The sequence below is a fragment of the Zonotrichia albicollis genome, chromosome 40 (genome assembly GCF_047830755.1).
Source record: "Zonotrichia albicollis isolate bZonAlb1 chromosome 40, bZonAlb1.hap1, whole genome shotgun sequence".
NCBI lineage: Eukaryota > Metazoa > Chordata > Aves > Passeriformes > Passerellidae > Zonotrichia > Zonotrichia albicollis.
The window spans coordinates 85,034-112,811 of NC_133858.1; the positions used below are offsets into that span (position 1 = coordinate 85,034).

Consider the following 27,778-nt stretch of genomic DNA (forward strand, 5'->3'; position numbering starts at 1 on the left):
ATTCCCAACAGAATTATATTTTTTCTAATTTTGGGTGAATTTCAGGAATTTTTAACATAATTTTAAATTAATTTTTTTTTATTATTATTATTTTCATTTTTATTATTTTAATTATGTTTTAATTACAATTAATTGATTTTAACTAAAATTATATTTTAATTCATATTAAAATTTAAATGAAATTAATTAAAATTAATTCTAAAAAGTTAAAATAATTAAAAATTCAAATGTCAATTTAGAAGAAATTCTTTGAAACTTTGTTAAACTTCTAAAATTTTTAAGCCACGCCCCCCAAAGAACAAACCACACCCATTTTTGGTCATTCTCCGTTTTTATTGGCTGCCGGTGACGTCATCCAACATCCGGCACAAGATGGCGGCGTGGGCGGGGTCCAGCGAGGCCACGCCCACCCGGAAGCGCTGGGGGTCGGCCCCGCCCACCTGGCGGAGCAGCGCGAGCAGGGATTGGCTGAGATCTGAGGGGGCGGAGCCAAACACGGGACAGGAACAGGAAGTGACCGAAAAAGAGAGAAAAAAATGAGGAAAAAACCCAAAAATTCCCCAAATTTTTCCCAAAATTTCCCCAAATTCCTCTAAAAATTCCCAATAATTGCCTAAAGTCTGAAATTCTTCCAATATTCTCTCAAAACTGCCCAAAATTCCCCAAAATTTTTTCCAAATTCCCATTTTTTTCCCCTAAAATCTTCTCAAAAAATCCATTTTTGGCCCCAAAATTCCAATTTTTTAACCTCAAACTTCCACTCTAAAATTGCCCTAAAAATTCCTAAATTTCCCCCAAAATTTTCCTTAAATTTCCCCAAAATTCTGATTTTTAAAATTAAAATTTCCATTCTAAAATTGCCCGAAAAATCCATTTTTAGCCCCAAAATCCTCCCAAAAATTCCCATTTTTTAACCTCAAACTTCCACTCTAAAATTGCCCTAAAAATCCCTGAAATTCCTCCAAAATTCCTCCTAAAAATTCCCCAAAATTTTCTTTTTTTAAATTAAAAATTCCACTCTAAAATTGCCCTAAAAATCTCTAAATTTCCCCCGAAATTCTCCTTAAATTTCCTCAAATTTTTTTATTTTTTGAATTTAAATTTCCACTCTAAAATTGCCCTAAAAATCTCTGAAATTCCCCCAAAATCTTCCTTAAATTTCCCAAAAAATTCCATTTTTAAAACCAAAATTTTTACTCTAAAATTGCCCTAAAAATCCAATTTTTCCACCAAAATTCCTCCTTAAATTTCCCCAAAATTCTAATTTTTTTAAATTAAAATTTCCACTCTAAAATTGCCCTAAAAATCCATTTTTTCCCCAAAATTCCTCCTTAAATTCTCCAATATTTTTAATTTTTTAAATTTAAATTTCCACTCTAAAATTGCTCTAAAAATCCATTTTTTCCCCCAAAATCGTCCTTAAAATTCCCCAAAATTTTTCATTTTTTAAACTAAAATTTCCACTATAAAATTGCCCTAAAAGTCCCTAAATTTCCCCCAAATCCTCCTTAAATTTCCCCAAAATACCCATTTTTTTAAACTAAAAATTCCACTCCAAAATTGCCCAAAAAATCCATTTTTTCCCCCAAAATTCCTCCATAAATTTCCCCAAATTTCTAATTTTTAAAATAAAAATTCCACTCTAAAATTGCCCTAAAAATCCCTGAAATTCCCCCAAAATTCTCCTTAAATTTCCCAAAATTTTTCATTTTTTAAATTTAAATTTCCACTTTAAAATTCCCCTAAAAATCCCTGAAATTCCACCAAAATCCTCCTAAAATTTCCCCAAAATTCCCATTTTTTATATTAAAAATTCCACTATAAAATTACCCTAAAAATCCATTTTTTTCCCCCAAAAATTCCCATTTTTAAATTAAAATTTCCACTCTGAAATTGCCCAAAAAATCCATTTTTTCCCCCAAAATTCCTCCTTAAATTTCCCCAAAATTCTAATTTTTAAAATTAAAATTTCCCCTCTATAATTGCCCTTAAAATCCCTGAAATTCCCCCAAAATTTTCCTTAAATTTCCCAAAAACTTCCATTTTTAAAACCAAAATTTTCACTATAAAATTCCCCCAAAATCCTTCTTAAATTTTCCCAAAAATTTTCATTTTTTAACCTCAAACTTCCACTTTAAAATTGCCCTAAAAATCCCTGAAATTCCCCAAAATTCCCATTTTTAAAATTTAAAGTTCCACTCTAAAATTGCCCTAAAAGTCCATTTTTTTCCCCCAAAATCCTCCAAAAATTTCCCCAAATTTTTCATTTTTTTAATTAAAATTTCCACTCTAAAATTGCCCTAAAAATCCCTAAATTTCCCCCAAAATTTTCCTTAAAATTCCCCAAAATTCCCATTTTTTAAACCAAAATTTCCACTCTAAAATTGCCCGAAAAATCCATTTTTTCCCCAAAAATCCTCCTTAAATTTCCCTAAAATTCCAAATTTTAAAATTAAAATTTCCACTCTAAAATTGCCAAAAAAATCCATTTTTTCTCCCCAAAATCCTCCTTAAATTTCCTAAAAATTTTCATTTTTTTAAACCAAAATTTCCATTCTAAAATTGGTCTAAAAATCTCTGAAATTCCCCCAAAATCCTCTTAAAATATTCCCAAAATTCCAATTTTTAAAATAAAAATTTCCACTCTAAAATTCCCCTAAAAATCCATTTTTTCCCCAAAATTCCTCCTTAAATTTCCCAAAATTTTTCATTTTTTAAACTAAAAAGTCCACTGTAAAATTGCCCTAAAAATCCCTGAAATTCCCCCAAAATTCTCCTAAAATTTCTCCAAAATTTTAATTTTTAAAATAAAAATTTTCACTCGAAAATTGCCCTAAAAATCCAATTTTTCCTCAAAATTTCTCCCAAAAATTCCCATTTTTTAACCTCAAGCTTCCACTCTAAAATTGCCCTAAGAATCCCTAAATTTCCCCCAAAATTCTCCTTAAATTTCCCCAAAATTCCCATTTTTAAGCCAAAATTTTCACTCTAAAATTCCCCTAAAAAGCCCTGAAATTCCTCCAAAATCCTCCTAAAATTTCCCCAAAATTCCCATTTTTTAAATTAAAATTTCCCTCTAAAATTGCCTAAAAATCCCTGAAATTCCCCCAAAATCCTCCTTAAATTTCCCCAAAAATTCCCATTCTTAAACCTCAAACTTCCACTCCAAAATTGCCCTAAAAATCCATTTTTTCCTTCAAAATACTCCTTAAATTTACCCAAAATTCCAATTTTTTTTAAATAAAATTTCCACTCTAAAATTCCCCTAAAAATCCATTTTATTCCCCAAAATTCCTCCTTACATTTTCCCAAAATTCCCCTTTTTTAAATTAAAACTTCTACTACAAAATTGCCCGAAAAACCCATTTTTTCCCCCAAAATTCCTCCTTAAATTTCCCCAAAATTCCCATTTTTTAAACTAAAATTTCCACTCTAAAATTCCCCTAAAAATCCCTGAAATTCCCCTAAAATCCTCCATAAATTTCCCAAAAATTTCCATTTTTAAAACCAAAATTTTCAATCTAAAATTGCCCTAAAAATCCATTTTTTCCCCCAAAATCCTCCTTAAATTTCCCCAAAATTCCCATTTTTTAACCTCAAACTTCCACCCTAAATTGCCCCAAAAATCCCTAAATTTTCCCCAAAATCCTCCTAAAATGTCTCCAAAATTCTAATTTTTAAAATAAAAGTTTTCACTCTAAAATTGCCCTAAAAATCCATTTTTTCCCCCAAAATCCTCCTGAAATTTCCCAAAAATTCCCATTTTTTAAATTAAAATTTCCACTCTAAAATTGCCCTAAAAATCCCTAAATTTCCCCCAAAATTCTCCTTAAATTTCCCAAAAATTTTCATTTTTTAAACCAAAATTTCCACTCTAAAATTCCCCTAAAAATCCCTGAAATTCCCCCAAAATTTTCCTTAAATTTCCCCAAAATTACCATTTTTAAACTAAAATTTCCACTGTAAAATTTCCCTAAAAATCCCTGAAATTCCCCCAAAATGCTCCTAAAATTTCCCCAAAACTCCCATTTTTTAAACAAAAACTTCCACTCTAAAATTCCCCTTAAAATCCCTGAAATTCCCCCAAAATTTTCCTTAAATTTTCCCAAAATTATGATTTTAAAAATTAAAATTTCCATTCTAAAATTGCCCTAAAAATCCATTTTTCCCCCAAAATTCCTCCCAAAAATTCCCATTTTTAAACCAAAATTTCCACTCTAAAATTGCCTTAAAAATCCATTTTTTCCCCTAAAATCCTCCTTAAAATTCCCAAAATTCCAATTTTTTAAAATTAAAATTTCCACTCTAAAATTACCCTAAAAATCTATTTCTTTTCCCCAAATTCCTTCTTAAATTCCCCAATATTTTTCATTTTTAAATTAAAATTTCCACTCTAAAATTCCCCTAAAAATCCATTTTTTCCCCCAATATCCTCCTTAAAATTCCCCAAAATTCCAATTTTTTAAATAAAAATTTCCACTCTAAAATTCCCCTAAAAATCCCTGAAATTCCCCCAAAATCTTCCTTAAATTTCCCCAAAATTCCCATTTTTTAATCTCACACTTCCACTCTAAAATTGCCCTAAAAATCCCTGAATTTCCCCCAAAATCCTCCTTAAATTTCCAAAAATTTTCATTTTTTAAACCAAAATTTCCACTCTAAAATTCCCCTAAAAATCCCTGAAATTCCCCCAAAATTTTCCTTAAATTTTCCCTAAATTCTGATTTTTAAAATTAAAATTTCCACTCTAAAATTGCCCTAAAAATCCCTAAATTTCCTTCAAAATGCTCCTAAAACTTTCTCAAATTTGTAATTTTTAAAATTAAAATTTCCACTCTAAAATTGCCCTAAAAGTCCATTTTTCCCCCCAAAATTTTTCATTTATTAAATTAAAATTTCCACTCTAAAATTGCCCTTAAAATCCATTTTTTCCCCCAAAATTCCTCCTTAAATTCCCCAATATTTTTCATTTTTTAAATTAAAATTTCCACTCTAAAATTGCCCTTAAAATCTATTTTTTCCCCCAAAATCCTCCTAAAATTTCCTCAAAATTCTAGTTTTTAAAATAAAAATTTCCACTCTAAAATTGCCCTAAAAATCCCTAAATTTCTCCCAAAATCTTCCTAAAATTTCCCAAAATTCCCGTTTTTTAACCTCAAACTTCCACTCTAAAATTGCCCTAAAAATACCTAAATTTCTCCAAAATTCCTCCTTATATTTCTCAAAATTCCAATTTTTTATACTAAAATTTTCATTTTAAAATTGCCCTAAAAATCCCTGAAGTTCCGCCAAAATCCTCCTGAAATTTCCCAAAAATTTCCATTTTTTAAACCAAAATTTCCACTTTAAAATTGCCCTAAAAATCCCTGAAATTTCCCCAAAATTCTAATTTTTAAAACAAAAATTCCCACTCCAAAATTGCCTTAAAAATCCATTTTTCCCCCCAAAATCCTCCTTAAAATTCCCCAAAATTTTTCATTTTTTAAACTAAATTTTCCACTCTGAAATTCCCCTAAAAATCCCTGAAATTCCCCCAAATCCTCATAAAATTTCCCCAAAATTGTAATTTTTAAAGTAAAATTTTTCACTCTAAAATTGCCCTAAAAATCCATTTTTTCCTCCAAAATTCCTTCTTAATTTCCCCAATATTTTTCATTTTTACATTTAAATTTCCACTCTAAAATTGCCCTAAAAATCCCTAAATTTCCTCCAAAATTCTCCATAAATTTCCCAAAATTTCCATTTTTTAAATCAAAATTTTCACTCAAAAATTGCCCTAAAAATCCAATTTTTCCTCAAAATTTCTCCCAAAAATTCCAATTTTTTAACCTCAAAATTCCACTCTAAAATTGCCCTAAAAATCCCTAAATTCCCCCAAAATCCTCCTAAAATTTCCCCACAATTCCAATTTTTAAAATAAAATTTCCACTGTAAAATTGCCCGAAAAATCCATTTTTTTTCTCAAAATTCCTCCAAAATTTCCCCAATTTTCCCTAAAATTTGAAATTATCCCAAATTCCCTCAAAATTCCCAAAAATTCCCCAAAAAATCCCAAATTTTTCCTTAAAAATCCTCATTTTTTTCCAAAAAATCCCATTTAAATCACAAAAATTTTGGTAAAACCCCCAAATTTTTTAATTTTTTCCCAAAAACTTTAAATTTTTCCATAAATTCCCAGAAATTTCCGGAATTTTCCGACCTTTCTGGAGCCGCCCCAGGGCCAGGCCGGGGCCGACGGCGCCGACGAGTTCGGGAATGTGGGGGAGGAGCTGGAATTGAAATTTTGGGGTTAAAATTCACAAAAATTGGAAAAATTTAAATTAAAATTTCACTAATTTTTATGGAAATTTTTTCTAGTTTTTTATTAATTTTTTTTTAAATTTTTTCCTGAATTTTCCACAAATTTTTCCAGATTTTTACCCAAATTTTCCCAATTTTTCCCTGAATATTTCCCACTTTTTTCCCAGATTTTCCTTCAATTTTTCCCCAAAGTTTTTTTAGATTTTTCCAATTTATTCCTGAATTTTTCACATAATTTTTTCCTATTTTTCTCCTTTTTTTACCCCAAATTTTCCCTGAATATTTTCCCTTTTTCCCCTCAATTTTTTTCCCCAAATTTTCCCTTTTTCCCCCAAATTTTTTCCCAAAAGTTTTCCCAATTTATTCCTTCATTTTTCCAAATTTTCGCCCAATTTTTCCCTTTTTTATCAATTTTTCACCCAAATTTTCATAATTTTCTCTGAATATTTCCCAATTTTTTCCCAATTTTTCCCGCAATTTTTTCCCCGAATTTTCCATTTTCCCCCCAATTTTTTTCAAATTTCTTCCCCTAAATTTTCCAGATTTTAAACCAAATTTTCCCAATTTTTCACTGAATATTTCCAAATTTTTTCCCAAATTTTCCTTCAAATTTCCCTCAAATTTTTTCAAACTTTTTCCCCAAAATTTTCTCTGATTTTTCCAATTTAATCCTGAATTTTTCACACAATTTTTTCCCATTGTTCTCCATTTTTTTCCCCAAATTTTCCAAATTTTTCCTGAATATTTCCCACTTTTTACCCAAATTTTCCCTCCATTTTTTTCCCCACATTTTCCATTTTTCCCCAAAATTTTTTCAAATTTTTTCCCCCAATTTTTTTCAAATTTTGTTCCCCAAATATTCCCATATTTTCCCACATTTTTCCCTTTTTTCTCCATTTTTTATCCAAATTTTCAAAATTTTCCCTGAATATTTTTTTATTTTCTCCCAATTTTTTCCTCAATTTTTTCCCCAAATTTTCCATTTTCCCCCCCAATTTTTTCAATTTTTTTTTCCCAAGTTTTTTCAAATTTTTTCCCAGATTTTTACCCAAATTGTCCTAATTTTCTCTGAATATTTCCCACTTTTTTCCCAAATTTTTCTGCAATTTTTTCCCCAAAATTTTCCATTTTATCCCCAATTTTTTTCCCCAAAATTTTCCCAATTTTTTCCTACATTTTTCCGTATTTTCCCCCAAGTTTTTCCCTTTTTTCTCCATTTTTTACCCAAATTTTCCCTGAATATTTCCCATTTTTTTCCCTAAAATTTCCCATTTTTCCCCCAAATTTTTTCCCCAAAATTTTCTCAGGTTTTTCCAATTTGCTCCTGAATTTTTCACACAATTTTTTTCCCTTTTTTTCAATTTTTTACCCAAATTTTACCTGAATATTTCCCACTTTTTTCCCTCAATTTTTCCCCAAAGTTTTCCTTTTCTCCCCCCAAATTTTCCCAGATTTTCCCAATTTATTCCTGAATTTTCCCAAATTTTCCCACCATTATTTCCATTTTTTTCCAAAATTTTCCCTCAATTTTTTCCCAAAATTTTCCATTTTTCCTTAAGTTTTTTCCCTAAAATTTTTTGATATTTTCCCAATTTATTCCTGCATTTTCCCAAGTTTTCCCACAATTTTTTCCCTTTTTTTTCCATTTTCCCCCCAAATTTTCCCAATATTTTTCTTTTTTCCTCCATTTTTATTCACAATTTTCCTGAATTTTTCCCCCCAAATTTTCCCTTTTCACCCAATTTCTTCCTGAATTTTTTCCCATTTTTTGCTGTTTTTCCCCAAATTTGTCCAAATTAATTTCTTTTATTCAATTACAATTTATTCCTGAAATTCCCATATTTTTTTCCAATTTTTTTCCAATTTTCCTCTCACATCCACCCCAATTTTCCCCCCAAATTTTCCCTATTTTTTTCCCAAAATTTCTCATTTTCCCCCCAAATTTATCCCCTCCAAAATTTATTTTACATTTCATTTTTTCCAAATTTTTTCTGGAATTTTTCCCACAATTTTTTCCCAATTTTCTTCAATTTTTCCCCAAATTTTCCCCATTTTATTCCGAATTTTTATTGATTTTTTCCTGAATTTTTTCCTGAATTTTTGCCTCTTTTTCCCCACTTTTTCAAAATTTTTTCCCACAATTTTCTCCCAATTTCCCTCAATTTTTCCCCATATTTTCCCCATTTTATTCTGAATTTTTATTGATTCTTTCCTGAATTTTTCCCTTTTTTTCCCCACAATTTTCTCCCAATTTTCTTCAATTTTTCCCCATTTTTCCCCATTTTATTCTAAATTTTTACTGATTTTTTCATGAATTTTTTCCTGGATTTTTCCCAAATTTTTTCCAATTTTTCCTAGAATTTTGTCCAAATTTTCCTTAATTTTCCCCCAATTTTTCCCCACATTTTCCCCATTTTATTCTGAATTTTTTTTAATTTTTTCCTGAACTTTTCCTTTTTTTTTCCCCACTTTTTCCAAATTTTTTTCCCACAATTTTCTCCCAACTTTCCCTCAATTTTCCCCCATTTTATTCTGAATTTTTATTGATTTTTCCCCAATTTTTCCCTGAATTTTTCCTTTTTGTTCCCCCACTTTTCCCAAATTTTTTCCCACAATTTTTTCCAAATTTTCTTCAATTTTTCCCCAAATTTTCCCATTATATTCCGAATTTTTCTTGATTTTTTCCTGAATTTTTTTCCTGAATTTTTCCCTTTTTTCCCCCAATTTTTCCAAGTTTTTTCCAATTTTTTTCCCACAATTTTCTCCCAATTTTCCAGATTTTTTTCCCTAAATTTTCCTTAATTTTCCCTAAATTTTTCCCCACATTTTCCCCTTTTTATTCCAAATTTTTATTGATTTTTTCCTCAATTTTTCCCTCTTTTTTCCCACATTTTTTCCTAAATTTTCCCCCCTCCATAGTTTTTTTTATATTTCGTTTTTCCCCAATTTTTCCAAATTTTTTTCCAAATTTTTTTCCAAATTTTTCCCACAATTTTTCCCCATATTTTTCCGAATTTTTCTTGATTTTTTCCTCAATGTATCCCTTTTTTTCCCCATTTTTTCCCCCATTTTTTCCTAAAATTTAAATTAAATTTTTCCCAAATTTTCCCCATTTTATTCTGGATTTTTAATGATTTTTTCCTCAATTTTTCCCCAAACTTTCTTGAACTTTCTCTCAATTTTTCCCCATATTTTTCCAATTTTATTCCGAATTTTTCTTGATTTTTTCCTGAATTTTTTCCTGAATTTTTTCCTCTTTTTCCCCACTTTTTCCAAATTTTTCCCACAATTTTCTCCCAATTTCCCTCAATTTTCCCCCATTTTATTCCGAGTTTTTATTGATTTTTTTCCTTAATTTTTTCTCATTTTTTCCCCATTTTATTCCGAATTTTTATTGATTTTTTCCTGAATTTTTTCCTGAATTTTCCCCTTTTTTTCCCCCATTATTTCCCAATTTTTTCCTAAAATTTCTCATTTCCCCCCAAATTTATCCCCTTTAAATTTTTTTTTTATATTTCATTTTTCCAAATTTTTTCCAAATTTTTTTCCCACAATTTTCTCCCCATTTCCCTCAATTTTTCCCCATTTTATTCTGAACTTTTATTGATTTTTTCCCGAATTTTTTCCTGAATTTTTCCTAGAATTTTGTCCAAATTTCCCTTAATTTTCCCCCAATTTTTCCCCACATTTTCCCCATTTTATTCTGAATTTTTATTGATTTTTTCCTGAATTTTTTCCTGAATTTTTCCCTTTTTTTCCCACAATTTTCTCCCAATTTTCCAGATTATTTTCCCCAAATTTTCCTTAATTATCTCTCAATTTTTCCCCACATTTTCCCCCTTTTATTCTGAATTTTTAATGATTTTTTCTGGAATTCTTTTCCTGAATTTTTCTCTTTTTTTCCCCACTTTTTCCAAATTTTTTCCCATAATTTTCTCCCAACTTTCCCTCAATTTTCCCCCATTTTATTCTGAATTTTAATTGATTTTTTCCTTAATTTTTCCTCATTTTTCCCCCATTTTATTCCGAATTTTTCTTGATTTTTTCCCGAATTTTTCCTGAATTTTTCCCCTTTTTTCCCCCAATTTTTTCCCCCATTTTTTCCTCAAATTTAAATTAAATATTTCCCAAAATTTCCCCATTTTATTCTGGATTTTTAATGATTTTTTCCTCAATTTTTCCCCAAACTTTCTTGAATTTTCTCTCAATTTTTCCCCATATTTTTCCCGTTTTATTCCGAATTTTTATTGATTTTTTCCCGAATTTTTTCCCGAATTTTTCCCTCTTCTTCTTACATTTTTTCCCAATTTTTTCTCCCCAATTTATCTCCTCCAAAGTTTTTTTTAACTTCATTTTTTCCAAATTTTTTCCAAATTTTTCCCACAATTTTCTCCCAACTTTCTCTCAATTTTTCCCAATTTTATTCTGAATTTTTCTTGATTTTTCCCTCATTTTTTTCCTGAATTTTTCCCTCTTTTTCCCACATTTTTCCTAATTTTTTCTCCTTAATTTATCTCCTCCAAAATTTTTTTTATATTTAATTTTTTCCAAATTTTTTCCAAATTGTTCCCACAATTTCCCTCAATTTTTCCCCATATTTTCCCTGATTTTTTCCCGCATTTTTTCCTGAACTTTTCCCTCTTTTTTCCCCAATTTTTCCAAAATTTTTTCCAAATTTTTTCCCCAAATTTTCCTTAATTATCTCTCAATTTTCCCCACATTTTCCCCCTTTTATTCTGAATTTTTAATGATTTTTTCCTGAATTTTTTCCTGAATTTTTCCCTTTTTTTCCCCACTTTTTCCAAATTTTTTCCCACAATTTTCTCCCAATTTTCCAGATTTTTCTCCCAAAATTTTCCTTTATTTTCTCTCAATTTTTCCCCTTTTTATTCCAAATTTTTATTGATTTTTTCGTCAATTTTTCTCTCTTTTTTCCCACATTTTTTCCCAAATTTTCCCCCCTCCATAATTTTTTTTATATTTCATTTTTCCCCACTTTTTCCAAATTTTTCCCATAATTTTCCCATAATTTTCTCCCAATTTTCCACATTTTTTCCCCAAATTTTCCCTGTTTTATTCTGAATTTTTCTTGATTTTTTCCTTAATTTTTCCTCATTTTTTCCCCGTTTTATTCTAAATTTTTCTTGATTTTTTCCCAAATTTTTCCCTGATTTTTCCCTTTCTTTCCCCCATTTTTCCCAATTTTTCCTAAAATTTAAATTAAATTTTTCCAAATTTTCCCCTTTCAAATTTTTTTTATATTTCATTTTTCCCCAATTTTCCCAAATTTTTTTCCAAATTTTTTCCCACAATTTTCTCCCAACTTTCCCTCAATTTTCCCTCATGTTATTCTGAATTTTTATTGATTCTTTCCTCAATTTTTCCTGAATTTTTCCCAAATTTTTTCCAAGTTTTTCCTAGAATTTTGTCCAAATTTTCCTTAATTTCCCCGCAATTTTTCCCCATTTTTTTCTGAATTTTTAATGATTTTTTCCTGAATTTTTCCCTTTTTTTTCCCCCAATTTTTCAAAATTTTTTTCCAAATTTTTTCCCATAATTTTCTCCCAACTTTCCCTCAATTTTCCTCCATTTTATTCTGAGTTTTCCTTGATTTTTTCCTGAATTTTTTCCTGAATTTTTCCCCTTTTATCCCACAATTTTCTCCCAATTTTCCAGATTATTTTCCCCAAATTTTCCTTAATTATCTCTCAATTTTTCCCCACATTTTCCCCATTTTATTCTGAATTTTTAATGATTTCTTCCTGAATTTTTTCCTGAATTTTTCCCTCTTTTTTCCCCACTTTTTCCAAATTTTTTCCCACAATTTTCTCCCAAGTTTCCAAATTTTTTCCATAATTTTCCCACTAGTTTCTCCCAATTTTCCAGATTTTTTCCCCAAATTTTCTCCGTTTTATTCCGAATTTTTATTAATTTTTTCCTTAATTTTTCCTCATTTTTTCCCCGTTTTATTCCGAAGTTTTCTTGATTTTTTCCCGAATTTTTTCCTGAATTTTCCCCTTTTTTTCCCCACTTTTTCCAAATTTTTTCCCACAATTTTCTCCCAATTTTCCAGATTTTTTCCCCAAATTTTCTCTCAATTTTCCCCCACATTTTAACCATTTTATTCCAAATTTTTATTGATTTTTTCCTCAATTTTTCCCTCTTTTTTCCACATTTTTTCCCCAAATTTTGCCCTTTCCAATTTTTTTTAATATTTCATTTTTCCGTAATTTTTCCAAATTTTTTTCCAAATTTTTCCCACAATTTTCCCCATATTTTTCCCATTGTATTCCGAATTTTTCTTGATTTTTTTCCTGAATTTTTCCCTTTTTTCCCCCATTTTTTCCCAATTTTTTCCTAAAATTTAAATTAAATATTTCCCAAATTTTCCCCATTTTATTCTGGATTTTTAATGATTTTTTCCTCAATTTTTCCCCAAACTTTCTTGAACTTTCTCTCAATTTTTCCCCATATTTTCCCCATTTTATTCTGAATTTTTATTGATTTTTTCCCGAATTTTTTCCTGAATTTTTCCCTTTTTTTTCCCAATTTTTTCCTAAAATTTTTTAATTTTTTTTCCCAAATTTTCTTTAATTTTCTCTCAATTTTCCCCCACATTTTTCCCATTTTATTCTAAATTTCTATTGATTTTTTCCTGAATTTTTCCCTTTTTTCCCCCATTATTTCCCAATTTTTTCCTAAAGTTTTTAATTTCTTTCCCCAAATTTTTTCCTTTCAAATTTTTTTTACATTTCATTTTTTCCAAATTTTTTCTGGAATTTTTCCCACAATTTTCTCCCAATTTTCTTTAATTTTTCCCCACATTTTCCCATTTTATTCCGAATTTTTATGGATTTTTTTCCCGAATTTTTTCCTGAATTTTTCCCTTTTTTTCCCCCATTATTTCCCAATTTTTTCCTAAAATTTCTCATTTTCCCCCAAATTTATCCCCTTTAAAATTTTTTTTATATTTAATTTTTCCAAATTTTTTCCTGAATTTTTTTCCACACTTTTCTCCCAATTTCCCTCAATTTTCCCTCATTTTATTCTGAATTTTTCTTGATTTTTCACTGAACTTTTTCCTCATTTTTTCCCCATTTTATTCCGAATTTTTCTTGATTTTTTCCCGAATTTTTCCCTGAATTTTTCCCTTTTTTTCCCCCACTCTTTCCAAATTTTTTCCAAATTTTTACCCAATTTTCCAGATATTTTTCCCAAAATTTTCCTTAATTTTCTCTCAATTTTCCCCATTTTATTCTGAATTTTTAATGATTCCTTCCCGAATTTTTCCCTGAATTTTTCCCTTTTTTTTCCCCATTTTTTCCCAAATTTTTCCCAAAATTTCTCATTTTCCCCCCCAATTTTTCCCCTCCTAAATTTTCTTTATATTTAATTTTTCCCCAATTTTTCCAAAATTTTTTCTAAAATTTTTCCCACAATTTTCTCCCAGTTTTCCAGATCTTTTCCCCAAATTTTTCTCATTTTATTCTGAATTTTTCTTGATTTTTTCCTGCATTTTTTCCTGAATTTTTTCCTCTTTTTCCCCACTTTTTCCAAATTTTTTCCCACAATTTTCTCCCAAGTTTCCAAATTTTTTCCATATTTTTCCCACTAGTTTCTCCCAATTTTCCAGATTTTTTCCCCAAATTTTCTCCGTTTTATTCCGAATTTTAATTGATTTTTCCTTAATTTTTCCTCATTTTTTCCCCGTTTTATCCCGAATTTTTCTTGATTTTTTCCCCAATTTTTCCCTGAATTTTCCCCTTTTTTTCCCCCATTTTTTCCCCAAATTTTCTTCATTTTATTCCGAATTTTAATTGATTTTTTCCTTAATTTTTCCTCATTTTTTCCCCATTTTATTATGAATTTTTATTGATTTTTTCCTCAATTTTTTCCTGAATTTTTCCCTTTTTTCCCCCCATTTATTCCCCAATTTTTTCCTAAAATTTAAATTAAATTTTCCCAAATTTTTCCCAATTTTTGTTGAATTTTTGGGGTGAATTTGTTGAATTTTTGTCTCTCACCCTCTCTGCTCCCATTCCCAGCAGGAATCTCAGCACCGGCTCCTCCTCCTCCAGATCCGCCGTGATCGGCAGCGAGCCCAGAACCAGGGGCAGGGCCTGAAACCAGTACAGACCAGTACAAACCAGTACAAACCAGTATGGACCAGTATAAACCAGTACGGACCAGTATGGACCGGTAAAAGCAGAAAAAACCCCGAAAAAATCCCATTTTTGGGTCATTTTTTGCCCATTTTTCACCATTTTAAAGCCCCAAATCCACTCCCAGTTCATCCCAATCCCAGTACAAACCAGTACAAACCAGTACAAACCAGTACAAACCAGTATGGACCGGTATGGACCGGTAAAAGCAGAAAAAACCCCAAAAAAATCCCATTTTTGGGCCATTTTTTGCCCATTTTTCACCATTTTAAAGCCCCAAATCCACTCCCAGTTCATCCCAATCCCAGTATAAACCAGTATAAACCAGTATGGACCAGTACGAGTGGAAAAAAATTTAAAAAACCCCAAAAAAATAGGAAAAAATGGGAAAAACCAGTATGAACCAGTATAAACCAGTATGGGTGGATAAAAAAGAAAAAAACCTGGTAAAAATAGGAAAAACCAGTATAAACCAGTATGGACCAGTATAAACCAGTACAAACCAGTATGAACCAGTATAGATAGAAAAACAAGAAAAAATCGCGAAAAAATTGGGAAAAACCAGTATAAACCAGTACAAACCAGTATGGACCAGTATGGGTGGAAAATAACAGAAAAAAAATCGGGAAAAAATAGGAAAAAATGGGGAAAACCAGTATGGACCAGTATAAACCAGTATAAACCAGTGTGGACAAAAAAACCTGGTAAAAATGGGAAAAACCAGTACAAACCAGTATAAACCAGTATGGACCAGTACAGGTCGAAAAAAACCCAGAAAAAATAAGAAAAAATGGGAAAAACCAGTATGGACCAGTATAAACCAGTATGGACCAGTATGGAGGGAAAAAAACTGAAAAAAAAATCAGAAAAAATAGGAAAAAATGGGAAAAACCAGTATAAACCAGTATGGACCAGTATAAACCAGTATAGACCAGTATGGGTGAAAAAAACCTGGTAAAAAATGGCAAAAACCAGTACAAACCAGTATAAACCAGTAAGAACCAGTATGGACCAGTATAAACCAGTATAAACCAGCATAAGAGCAACCCGTACAAACCAATATAAAGCAGTATGGACTAGTATGGGTGGAAAAAATGAGAAAAAAATGGTAAAAAAATGATAAAAAATCAGGAAAAATATTTAAAAATTTTTTAAAAACCAGTATAAACCAGTATGGAGCAGTACAAACCAGTATGGACCAGTATAAACCAGTATAAACCAGTATGGACCATTGTGGGTGGAAAAAAATGAGAAAAAAATGGTAAAAAAATGCTAAAAAATCAGAAAAAAAATTTTTAAAAAATGCTAAAAACCAGTATAAACCAGTATGGACCAGTACAAACCAGTATGGACCAGTACAAACCAGTATGGACCAGTATAAACCAGTATGGACCAGTATGGGTGGGAAAAAATGAGAAAAAAATGGTAAAAAAATCCTAAAAAATAAATAAAAAAAATTTAAAAAATGCTAAAAACCAGTATAAACCAGTATGGACCAGTACAAACCAGTATAGACCAGTATAAACCAGTATGGACCAGTATGGGTGGGAAAAAATGAGAAAAAAATGGTAAAAAAATGCTAAAAAATGAGAAAAAAATTTTAAAAAATTTTTAAAAACCAGTATAAACCAGTATGAACCAGTATAGACCAGTACAAACCAGTACGGACCAGTAGAAACCAGTACAAACCAGTAGAGCCTTACCCGTTGCCATGGCAACCCCGGCTGCCTCACCAGTGCCGCCACCGCGTTGTCCCGGACCCGGCCTGGCCCCTCCCCCCCGGGGCGGAGGGCGTGGCTACAGAGCTCCGCCCCCGGCCACGCCCCCCTGAGCAACCAATTAAGGAAAAATAAAAAGGAAGGGGGCGGGGTTTGGAAAAAAGAGGAGGGGTTTGTATGGAAAGTAGGGCGGGGGTGTGGCTTGTATGGGAATGGGGGTGGGGTTTGGTGGCTTTGTATAGAAATGGGGCGTGGCTTGCGGGAGTGGGCGGGGTTTAATGATAGTGGGAGGGGTTTGAAGCCATATAAGGAAATGTGGGCGGGGTTTAAAGCTTTCAAAGTGAACGTGGGCGGGGTTTAAAGGCATTTAAAAGAATGTGGGCGGGGTTTAAAGGTGGTGGGAGGAGTTTAAAGCCATGTAAGGGAATGTGGGCGGGGCTTAAAGCCTGCAAAAAGGATGTGGGCGGGACTTAGAGCCACTTATAGAAATGTGGACGGGGTTTGAAGGTCGTGGGCGGGGTTTAAAGGCATTTGAAAGAATGTGGGCGGGGTTTAAAGGTGGTAGGAGTGGTTAAAAGCCATTTATGGGAAAGTGGGCGGGGCTTAAAGACATTTAAAGGAATATGGGTGGGACTAAAAGGTGGTGGGAGGAGCTTAAGGCCTTTTAGGGGAATATGGGTGGGGCTTAAAGTTGGTGGGAGGAGCTTAAGGCCATTTATGGGAATGGGGGCGGAGTTTAAAGGTGGTGGGAAGAGCTTAAAGCCTTTTAGGGCAGTGTGGGCGGGGCTTAAAAACATTTAAAGGAAAATGGGTGTGGCTTAAAGGTGGTGGGAGGAGCTAAAAGCCTTTTATAGGAATGTGGGCGGGGTTTAAAGACATTTAAAGGAATGTGGGCAGGGTTTTAGTGTGGTAGGAGGAGCCTGAGGCCTTATAAGGAATTGTGGGTGGGGCTTCATGGGAGTGGGCGGGGTTTAACACATTTTAAGGGAATGTGGGTGGGTTTAAGAGTGGTGGGAGGAGCTTAAAGCCTTTAAAGGGAATGTGGGTGGAGTTTAAAGGTGGTGGGAGGAGCTTAAAGGATTTCAAAGACATGTGGGCGGAGCTTAAAGCCTTTTACGGCATAGTGGGTGTGGCTTAAAACCAAAGGGTGTGGCCTATAGAGATCCAGCCCATTCAGGGCAATGTGGGCGGAGCTAAAGCCTAGTGGGAGGAGCTTAAAGGCACTGGGTGTGGCCTAAATAATTTTGTGGCGTTGTGGGCGTGGTCTGAGTGAAATGGGCGGGGTTTAAGGGCAGTGGGAGGAGCTTAAGGGTGGTGGGAATGTCGTAACTCCTTTTATTGTAATGTGGGAGGAGCTTAAGGTTGGTGGGTGTTTTTTATAATAGTGGGAGGGGCTTAACTAAATTTATGTAAATATGGGAGGGGCTTAAGGCTGGTGGGTGGAGTTTAATGGTGGTGGGCGTGGCTTATTCTCCAAACCCCTCCCCCTTCCCTCTGATTGGTGGATACTCGTGGTGGGCGTGTCCCACGGCCTCCCCGATCCGACCAATGGCGTAGAAGGCGTTGGCTCTGACCTCATCGTCGCCATCCCCGACAGCCAATCGGAACGCGGGGCCCAAATCCGCCAAAAAGGGCGTGGCCTCGCTGCCCAGGGCGTGGCCCAGCTGGCCAATCACGGCGGCCGCCCAAGAGCGCGCCCCCGGGTGGGCGGGGTCAGCCAGGGCGGCCAATAGGGAGGGGAGGATGCGGCGGAAGAGGCGGGGCGGGAAGGCCACGCCCCCTCCGGTGCCGGCCACGCCTTCGCGGGCCATGGCCACGCCCACTTCCGGCAGCCAATCGGAGGCGGTTTCGCGGAGCTCGGAGCGCTGGGAGGTCTGGGGGGGGGAAAATGGGGGTTACTGGTTTGTACTGGTTTGTACTGGGAGGGGTTTGGGGTTACTGGTTTGTACTGGGATGGGTTTGGGGTTACTGGTTTGGACTGGGAGGGGGTTTGGGGTTACTGGTTTGTACTGGGAGAGAGTTTGGGGTTACTGGTTTGTACTGGTTTGGGGTTACTGGTTTGTACTGGGAGGGAGTTTGGGGTTACTGGTTTGTACTGGGATGGGGTTTGGGGTTACTGGTTTGTACTGGGAGGGGGTTTGGGGTTACTGGTTTGTACTGGGAGAGGGTTTAGGGTTACTGGTTTGTACTGGTTTGGGGTTTGGGGTTACTGGTTTGTACTGGGATGGGGTTTGGGGTTACTGGTTTGTACTGGGAAGGGTTTGGGGTTACTGGTTTGTACTGGGAGGGGTTTGGGGTTACTGGTTTGTACTGGGAGGGGTTACTGGTTTGTACTGGTTTGTACTGGGATGGGTTTGGGGTTACTGGTTTGTACTGGTTTGTACTGGGATGAACTGGGAGCCCCTCCCCCACCTCCTCGTCGTCGTCCTCCTCCCGGGATTTCAGGCAGGTGATCTGAAAAGGGGGAGGAGCTTTGTTAGGCCACGCCCACCCCAATTTAACCACGCCCAGATCCTCTCTAAACACCTTGAGGCCACACCCACAAATAATCCTAATCCCCTCCCACAGTTTAAGCCACGCCCACCCTCCTCAACACCACGCCCATGACATTAAACAATCCTTAAGCCACACCCACAAACAGCTAAGCCGCTCCCATGCCTTAAGCCACGCCCACATTTCCTTATTAATCCATTTGGGCAACACCCAAATAGTTTAGGCCACGCCCACATTTTGTTATTAATGCATTTGGGCCATGCCCATTTCATTTAAACCACGCCCACATTTCCATATTAACCAACCTAAACCACGCCCACATTTCTATATGAACCCATATTAGCAAGAATTTAATAAAGCCACGCCCACATCCCTATATTAACTTACTTTGGCCACGCCCACATCATTTTAGCCTCGCCCACATTTCCATATGAACACGTTTAGGCCACACCCAGTTAATTTTAAGCCACGCCCACAGGTCTATTAAACCAATGTAGGCCACACCCAGTTAATTTTAAGCCACGCCTACATTTCCACAATAACCCGCTTAGGCCACGCCCTGGTCCTTTAAACCACGCCCACATTTCCATAACGACCCACTTAGGCCACACCCACTTATTTACAGCCACTCCCACATTTCCACAATAACCCGCTTAGGCCACACCCAATTAATTTTAAACCACGCCCACATTTCCATACAAACCCACTTAAACCACGCCCACATAATTCACCACACCCACATGATTAGGCCACGCCCACATCTCCTTATCAACCCATTTTAGGGCACACCCATGTCATTTAAGCCACGCCCACAATTCATTATTACCCATATTGAGCATGCCCACAACATTTAAGCCACGCCCACACTTTGCTATTAACCCTATTTAGGCCACGCCCACATGACTAAGACACGCCCACCTTTCTATAACAACCCATTTAGGCCATACCCACATTTCAATAATTATTCAATTTAAGCCACACCCACATTTCTATAATTAACCCACTTTGGTCATGCTCACATTATTTAGGCCCCGCCCCCATTTCCTATTAAAACCCACTTCGGCCACGCCCTTATGTTTTACGCCACTCCCACAATTTCTATGTAAACCCAATGTATGCCATGCCTACAACAAGCCACGCCCACATTTCCATATGAACCCATTTAGGCCACGCCTATGTTGTCTAAGCCACGCCCACTTTTCAATACACCCCATTCCTCATTCAAGCCCTGCCCACTTCAGTTAAGCCACGCCCACAAATTCTGTATCAAAACCCCTTTAAGCCCCGCCCATTCCACCCATCATTATTCAAGCCCCACCCCCTCTTTACCTCCCCGGTGATGACGTCACACAGCGCACGTCCAATGGGCTCCAACCACTCCTTGTGGGCGTGGCCTGGCAGCTGAAGGATCCGCCCGACCCCGCCCACCGCTGCCAAGGCCCCGCCCACTTCCGGGTCCTTCTTGAGCCCGGCCAGGAGAGCGGAGAAAGCCTTGTGCCGGGAGGGGGCGGGGCCTGAAACCAGTATGGACCAGTATGAACCAGTATGGACCAGTATAGACCAGTATAAACCAGTATAAACCAGTATAGACCAGTATAAACCAGTATGGACCAGTATGGACCAGTATGGACCAGTATGGACCAGTATAAACCAGTATTAACCAGTATGGACCCATTTAAAGCCCTCCCAGTACAAACCAGTAACCCCAAACCCCCTCCCAGTCCAAACCAGTAACCCCAAACCCCCTCCCAGTCCAAACCAGTAACCCCAAACCCCTCCCAGTACAAACCAGTAACCCCAAACCCCTCCCAGTACAAACCAGTAACCCCAAACTCCCTCCCAGTACAAACCAGTAACCCCAAACCCCTCCCAGTACAAACCAGTAACCCCAGAGCCCCTCCCAGTACAAACCAGTAACCCCAAACCCCATCCCAGTACAAACCAGTAACCCCAAATCCCTCCCAGTACAAACCAGTAACGCCAGAGCCCCTCCCAGTCCAAACCAGTACAAACCAGTAACCCCAAACCCATCCCAGTATAAACCAGTAACCCCAAACCCCCTCCCAGTACAAACCAGTAACCCCAAACCCCCCTCCCAGTCCAAACCAGTATAAACCAGTACAAACCAGTTTGGGCGTCCGTCCCGCAGCAGCAGAGGCTCCCCAGGGCCTCGTAGGTGGCGCCTCGGACCTGGAACTGGGGAAACTGGGAGGAACTGGGAGTTACTGGTTTGTACTGGGAGGGGCTTTGGGGTTACTGGTTTGTACTGGGAGGGGTTAGGGGTTACTGGTTTGTACTGGGAGGGCGTTTGGGGTCACTGGTTTGTACTGGGAGGGGGTTTGGGGTCACTGGTTTGTACTGGGAGGGGGTTTGGGGTTACTGGTTTGTACTGGGATGGGTTTGGGGTTACTGGTTTGTACTGGGACGGGGTTTGGGGTTACTGGTTTATACTGGGATGGGGTTTGGGGTTACTGGTTTGTACTGGTTTGGGGTTTGGGTTTACTGGTTTGTACTGGGATGGGCTCTGGGGTTACTGGTTTGTACTGGTTTGGGGTTACTGGTTTGTACTGGGAGGGGGTTTGGGGTTACTGGTTTGTACTGGGAGGGGCTCTGGGGTTACTGGTTTGTACTGGTTTGGGGTTTGGGGTTACTGGTTTGGACTGGGAGGGGCTCTGGGGTTACTGGTTTGGACTGGGAGGGGTTTGGGGTTACTGGTTTGTACTGGGAGGGGGTTTGGGGTTACTGGTTTGTACTGGGAGGGGTTTGGGGTTACTGGTTTGTACTGGGAGGGGTTTGGGGTTACTGGTTTGTACTGGGAGGGGTTTGGGGTTACTGGTTTGTACTGGTTTGTACTGGGAGGGGCTCACCTGGGTCAGATCCAAGATGGCGTCCAGGGAGGGCTCCAGGTAGGGCAGGAAGGCGGAGCTGGAAACCAGTAAAAACCAGTATGGACCAGTATAACCCAGTATAAACCAGTATAACCCAGTTGAAACCAATATAACCCAGTATAACCCAGTTTAAACCAGTATAAACCAGTATAAACCAGTATATCCCAGTTACCCGCAGTTCTCCGCCAGATCTCCCAGCGTCCCCAGCGCCGCCTCGGCCAATCCGGCAAAAGCTCCGCCCACTTCCGCCCTGTGATTGAAGGGGGGGCGTGGCATGACCATAAATGGGCATTGCTTCATCCCCAAGCCACGCCCACCCTGTCCAGGCCACGCCTACTCACTCCTCTGGTTCTGAGGACTCCGAGGTGATGTCATCCTCCATAGGCTCCGCCCCCTCCAGGTCGTCATGGAGACCGAGCAGCCAATCAGGAGCGTCCGAGGGCGGCTGGGGGGAAATAGGGACCAATATAAAACATAAACCAGTATAAACCAATATAAACCAGTATAAACCAGTATAAACCAGTATAAACCAGTATAAACTGGTTTGGAGCACCCCCAGCCCCCTCCCAGTACAAACCAGTAACCCCAAACCCCAAACCAGTACAAACCAGTATAAACCAGTATAGAAAAATCCCCATTTTTACCATTTTTTACAATTTTTAATCCTTTAATCCCCTCCCAGTTTGTCCCAGTTCCCTCCCAGTTCATTCCCAGTACAAACCAGTAACCCCAAACCCCAAACCAGTAGAAACCAGTATAAACCAGTACAAACCAGTATAGAAAAATCCCCACTTTCCCCTTTTTTCCCCCATTTTTAACCCCTTAACCCCCTCCCAGCACCTCCAAACCCCCTCCCAGTCCATCCCAGTTCATTCCCAGTACAAACCAGTAACCCCAAACCCCCTCCCAGTACAAACCAGTAACCCCAAACCCAAAACCAGTACAAACCAGTATAAACCAGTACAAAAAAATCCCCACTTTCCCCAATTTTTCCCTCTTAAATCCCCTCCCAGCACCCTCAAACCCCCTCCCAGTTTGTCCCAGTCCATTCCCAGTACAAACCAGTAACCCCAAACCCCCTCCCAGTACAAACCAGTATAAACCAGTATAAACCAGTATAGAAAAACCCCCATTTTCCCCATTTTCCCCAATTTTTAACCCCTTAACCCCCTCCCATCACCCCCAAACCCCCTCCCAGTCCATTCCCAGTACAAACCAGTAACCCCAGACCCCATCCCAGTACAAACCAGTAACCCCAAACCCAAAACCAGTACAAACCAGTATAGAAAAATCCCCATTTTCCCCGTTTTCCCCCATTTTTAACCCCTTAACCACCTCCCAGCACCCCCAAACCCCCTCCCAGTCCATTCCCAGTCCAAACCAGTACCCCCAGACCCCCTCCCAGCCCAAACCAGTCCAAACCAGTACAAACCAGTACAAACCAGTGGCACTCACCGGCGGCGGCCGCAGCGCCCCCTGCAGGACCGGGAGCAGCCGCGGCAGCAGCGGCGCCGTCCCCTCCCCCAACAGCTCCGAGACGGCCGCCAGCAGCGCCAGACTGGGACAAACTGGGTTAGACTGGGATATACTGGGATATACTGGGAGGGACTGGGATATACTGGGAATGGGGCTGGGATATACTGGGATGGACTGGGATATACTGGGTTATACTGGGATGGACTGGGAATGGGGCTGGGAGGGACTGGGAGGGACTGGGAATGGGGCTGGGAGGGACTGGGATGGACTGGGTTATACTGGGAATGGGGCTGGGATATACTGGGATATACTGGGAATGGGGCTGGGAGGGATTGGGTTATACTGGGATATACTGGGATGGACTGGGTTATACTGGGATGGACTGGGATATACTGGGATGGACTGGGTTATACTGGGAATGGGGCTGGGATATACTGGGAATGGACTGGGAATGGACTGGGAGGGACTGGGTTATACTGGGATATACTGGGATGGACTGGGATATACTGGGAATGGGGCTGGGAGGGACTGGGATGGACTGGGTTATACTGGGATGGACTGGGAGGGACTGGGACTAGGGCTGGGAGGGACTGGGAGGGACTGGGTTATACTGGGATGGACTGGGAGGGACTGGGTTATACTGGGATGGACTGGGATGGACTGGGAATGGACTGGGAGGGACTGGGATATACTGGAAGGAACTGGGATATACTGGGAACGGGACTGGTATATACTGGGATGGACTGGGTTATACTGGGAGGGACTGGGAGCAAACTGGGAGGGACTGGGTTATACTGGGATATACTAGGAATGGGACTAGGATATACTGGGATGAACTGGGTTATACTGGGAGGGACTGGGAGCAAACTGGGACAAACTGGGTTATACTGGAATCAAACTGGGAGGGACTGGGTTATACTGGGAATGGGACTGGGTTATACTGGGAGGGACTGGGAGGGGGTTTTGGGTTACTGGTTTATACTGGGAGGGAACTGGGAGCAAACTGGGATGGACTGGGTTATACGGGGATAAACTGGGTTATACTGGGAGGAACTGGGATGAACTGGGAGGGACTGGGACAAACTGGGAGGGAACTGGGTTATACTGGGAGGGAACTGGGTTATACTGGGAGGGACTGGGAGCAAACTGGGAGGAACTGGGTTATACTGGGATGGACTGGGAGGAACTGGGTTATACTGGGATGGACTGGGAGGGGGTTTTGGGTTACTGGTTTATACTGGGAGGGGACGGGGATCAAACTGGGACGAACTGGGAGGAACTGGGAGGGAACTGGGAGGGGGTTTTGGGTTACTGGTTTATACTGGGATGGATTGGTTTGGACTGGGAGGGAACTGGGATGAACTGGGAGGGACTGGGAGGGCCTTGGGGGTTACTGGTTTACGCTGGGAAGGGACTGGGATCAAACTGGTTTATACTGGGATGAACTGGGAAGGACTGGGAGCAAACTGGGATAAACGGGGTTATACTGGGAGGGACTGGGAGGGCCTTGGGGGTTACTGGTTTACGCTGGGAAGGGACTGGGATCAAACTGGTTTATACTGGGATGGACTGGGATGAACTGGGAGGGGATTTGAGGTTACTGGGATGAACTGGGATGAACTGGGAGGGGATTTGGGGTTACTGGGATGAACTGGGAGCCACTGAAAGCCAAAGAAATGGGCGGGGCCAAAGATGCGTGGGTGGGGCTTGAATGGGGTGGGCGTGGCTACATCGATGTGGGTGGGGCTTGAATGCGATGGGCAGACCCAAACACACATGGGCGTGGCTTGGATGGAGTGGGCGTGGCTTGAATGGAATGGGCGTGGCTTAAATGAAATAGGCATGGCCTGGATGGATATTTAAGTGCTGTGGGCGGGGCTTGATTTGAGTGGGCGTGGCTTAAATTGAATGGGCATGGCCTGGATGCATATTTAAGCGCTGGGGGCGTGGCTTGATTTGAGTGGGCGTGGCTTAAATTGAATGGGCATGGCCTGGCTGGATATTTAAGTGCTGTGGGCGTGGCTTGATTTGAGTGGGCGTGGCCTAAGGGAATAAGCATTGCCTGTATGGAGTGGGCGTGGCTTAAGCAGAGTGGGCGGAGCCAATCGATAAAATTCCGCTTTTTCCTCTTTATTTTCCCCATTTTTTGGAATTTTTCCTCTGAATTTTTTTGGGAAAACTTCTGGAAATTTCCCAATTTTTCCAAATTTTGGGAATTTTGGGGATTTGGATGGAATTTGGGTGGAATTTTGGCACTCACGTGACCCTGGTGGCCTCGGGGTCGCTGCCGTCGGCCAATGGCAGCGCGAGCTCCAGCGCCTCCAGCAGCCCCTCCCCCACGTGGGCGGAGCCAAGGGCAGCCAGAACCTCTGGAAACCAGTACAAACCAGTACAAACCAGTACAAACCAGTATAAACCGGTATAAACCAGTGAGAACCAGTACAAACCAGTATAAACCAGTATGGACCAGTATAAACCAGTATAAAAATCCCCATTTCCCCCATTTTTAACCCATTTTTCCCCCATATTTTCCTCATTTTTCCCCATTATTTTCCCATTTTTTCCCCAATTTTTCCCCATTTTTCTCCTCCCAGTCCCTCCCAGTATAAACCAGTACATCCCAGTACAAACCAGTAACCCCAAATCCCCATTTCCCCCATTTTTAACCCATTTTTCCCCCCATATTTTCCTCATTTTTCCCCATATTTTCCCCATTTTCCCCCCTTTTTTTGCAATTTTTTCACCATTTTTCCCCATTTTTTCCCCATTTTTCCCCTCCCAGTCCCTCCCAGTATAAACCAGTATAAACCAGTACAATCCAGTAACCCCAAATCCCCATTTCCCCCATTTTTCCCCCATATTTTCCCCATTTTTTCACCGATTTTCGCCGTTTTTTCACCGATTTTCCCCATTTTTTCCCCATTTTCCCCCTCCCAGTCCCTCCCAGTACAAACCAGTACAAACCAGTACCAACCCAGTGCCTGGAGCTGCTGCTCCCCCCCCCGGGCCAGGGCGGTGACGGCGCCGACGATGGGGGAGGGGAGGGGGAGGGAGCCGGAGCTGCAGGCTGGGAAATAAATGGGGAAAATCAGGATTTTGGGGGGAAAAATTGGGAATTTTTAGGGGAAAAATTGGGAATTTTGGGGGCAAAAAATTGGGAATTTTGGGGTCAAAAATTAGGAATTTTTAAGGGGGTTTTTTGGATTTTTTGGGGGAATTTTTGGGATTTTTTTGGGAATTTTTGGGATTTTTTTTGGATTTTTTTGAATTTTCAAAAGAAATTTCTGAGAATATTTTTAGGATTTTTTTGGGAATTTATTTAGGATTTTTTGGGATTTTCAAAATAAATTTCTGGGATTTTTTTGGGGATTTTTTGGGGGAATTTCTTTTAATTTTTGGGGGATTTTTTTAGATTTTTATGGGGAATTTGTGGGATTTTTTTGGTATTTTTTAAGATTTTTTAAAAATTTTTTTTGTGTTTTTTTTAATTTCTTTGGGATTTATTGGGGAATTTTTTTTTGGATTTTTTGGGGATTTTTTTCTCGATTTTTAGTGAATTTTTTAGAAGTTTTGGGGAATTTTGGGGTTAAAATTTCGGAATTTTGGGGTTAAAATTTGGGAATTTTAAGGGGAAAAATTGGGAATTTTCAGGTCAAAATTTGGGAAATTTTAAGGTTTTTTTGGGGATTTTATTGGGAATTTTTGGGATTTTTTTGGGTTTTTTTTTGAATTTTCAAAATAAATTTCTGGGATTTTTTGGGGAATTTCTGAGATTTTTCTGGGATTTTTTGGAAAATTTATTTTAATTTTTTGGGGAATTTTTTAGATTTTTTTTGGGGATTTTTTTGGATTTTTTTGAGGAATTTTTTAGGATTTCTTTCTAATTTTTTTTGTGATTTTATTTTTATTTTTTTGGGATTTATTGGGGAATTTCTTGGATTTTTTGGGGATTTTTTGGGGCTTTTTTCTCGATTTTTAGTGAATTTTTTTAGAAATTTTGGGGAATTTGGGGGTTAAAAATTGGGAATTTTCAAGGGTTTTTTTGGGGATTTTTTGGGAATTTTTTGGAATTTTTGGGGATTTTTGGGGGTTTTTTTTGAATTTTCAAAAGAAATTTCTGGTAATATTTTTAGGATTTTTTTGGGAATTAATTTGGGGTTTTTTTGGATTTTCAAAAGAAATTTCTGGGATTTTTTTGGGATTTTTTTTGGAATTTATTTATATTTTTTGGGGATTTTTTTGGGGTTTTTATGGGGAATTTGTGGATTTTTTTGTGAAATTTTTTGGGGAATTTTTTAGGATTTTTTTCTAATTTTTTGGTGATTTTTTAAAATTCCTTTGAGATTTATTGGGAAATTTTTGGGGTATTTTTTTCTCGATTTTTATGGAATTTTTTAGAAGTTTTGGGGAATTTTTGGGGTTAAAAATTGGGAATTTTAGAGAGGAAAATTGGGAATTTTGGGGTTAAAAATTGGGAATTTTGGGGTTAAAAACTTGGGAATTTTAGGGTTAAAAATTGGGAATTTTGGGATAAAATTTGGGAAATTTTGGGGTTAAAAATTGGGAATTTTGGGGTTAAAAATTTGGGAATTTTGGGGTCAAAAATTAGGAATTTTTTAGGTTTTTTTAGGATTTTTTTGGGGATTTTTTGGGGAATTTTTGGGGATTTTTTTGGGTTTTTTTTGAATTTTCAAAAGAAATTTCAGGGAATTTTTTGTGATTTTTTTTTGATTTTTTGGGG

At 37.8% G+C, this 27,778-nt stretch overlaps 1 protein-coding gene across 1 annotated transcript; it reads right to left on the reverse strand.

Annotated features, from left to right (window-relative positions):
* Window positions 1–312: 312 nt before the first annotated feature.
* On the reverse strand, window positions 313–26,151 carry LOC141726794 (importin-4-like). The gene is made up of 11 exons (XM_074531865.1): window positions 26,012–26,151; window positions 25,298–25,406; window positions 23,017–23,119; window positions 21,903–22,006; window positions 21,734–21,811; window positions 21,541–21,598; window positions 17,690–18,054; window positions 16,166–16,289; window positions 14,325–14,420; window positions 6,200–6,269; window positions 313–475 (listed from the first exon to the last, which is right to left on the reverse strand). Exons 4-11 carry the CDS (start codon window positions 21,941–21,943, stop codon window positions 333–335), a joined length of 975 nt encoding a protein of 324 aa, XP_074387966.1. The 5' UTR covers window positions 21,944–22,006; window positions 23,017–23,119; window positions 25,298–25,406; window positions 26,012–26,151; the 3' UTR covers window positions 313–332.
* Window positions 26,152–27,778: the final 1,627 nt, after the last annotated feature.

What these genes read in the sequence shown, in the direction of transcription:
- LOC141726794 (XM_074531865.1), bottom strand. Translation starts at nt 21,943, where the DNA reads ATGGAGGATGACATCACCTCGGAGTCCTCAGAACCAGAGGA. An exon ending in TGGGAATGGGAGCAGAGAGG is followed by an intron (nt 6,270 to 14,324) that starts GTGAGAGACAAA and finishes TTTCAATTCCAG; the next exon opens with CTCCTCCCCCACATTCCCGA. An exon ending in CCTGGGGCGGCTCCAGAAAG is followed by an intron (nt 476 to 6,199) that starts GTCGGAAAATTC and finishes CCGCCCCCTCAG; the next exon opens with ATCTCAGCCAATCCCTGCTC.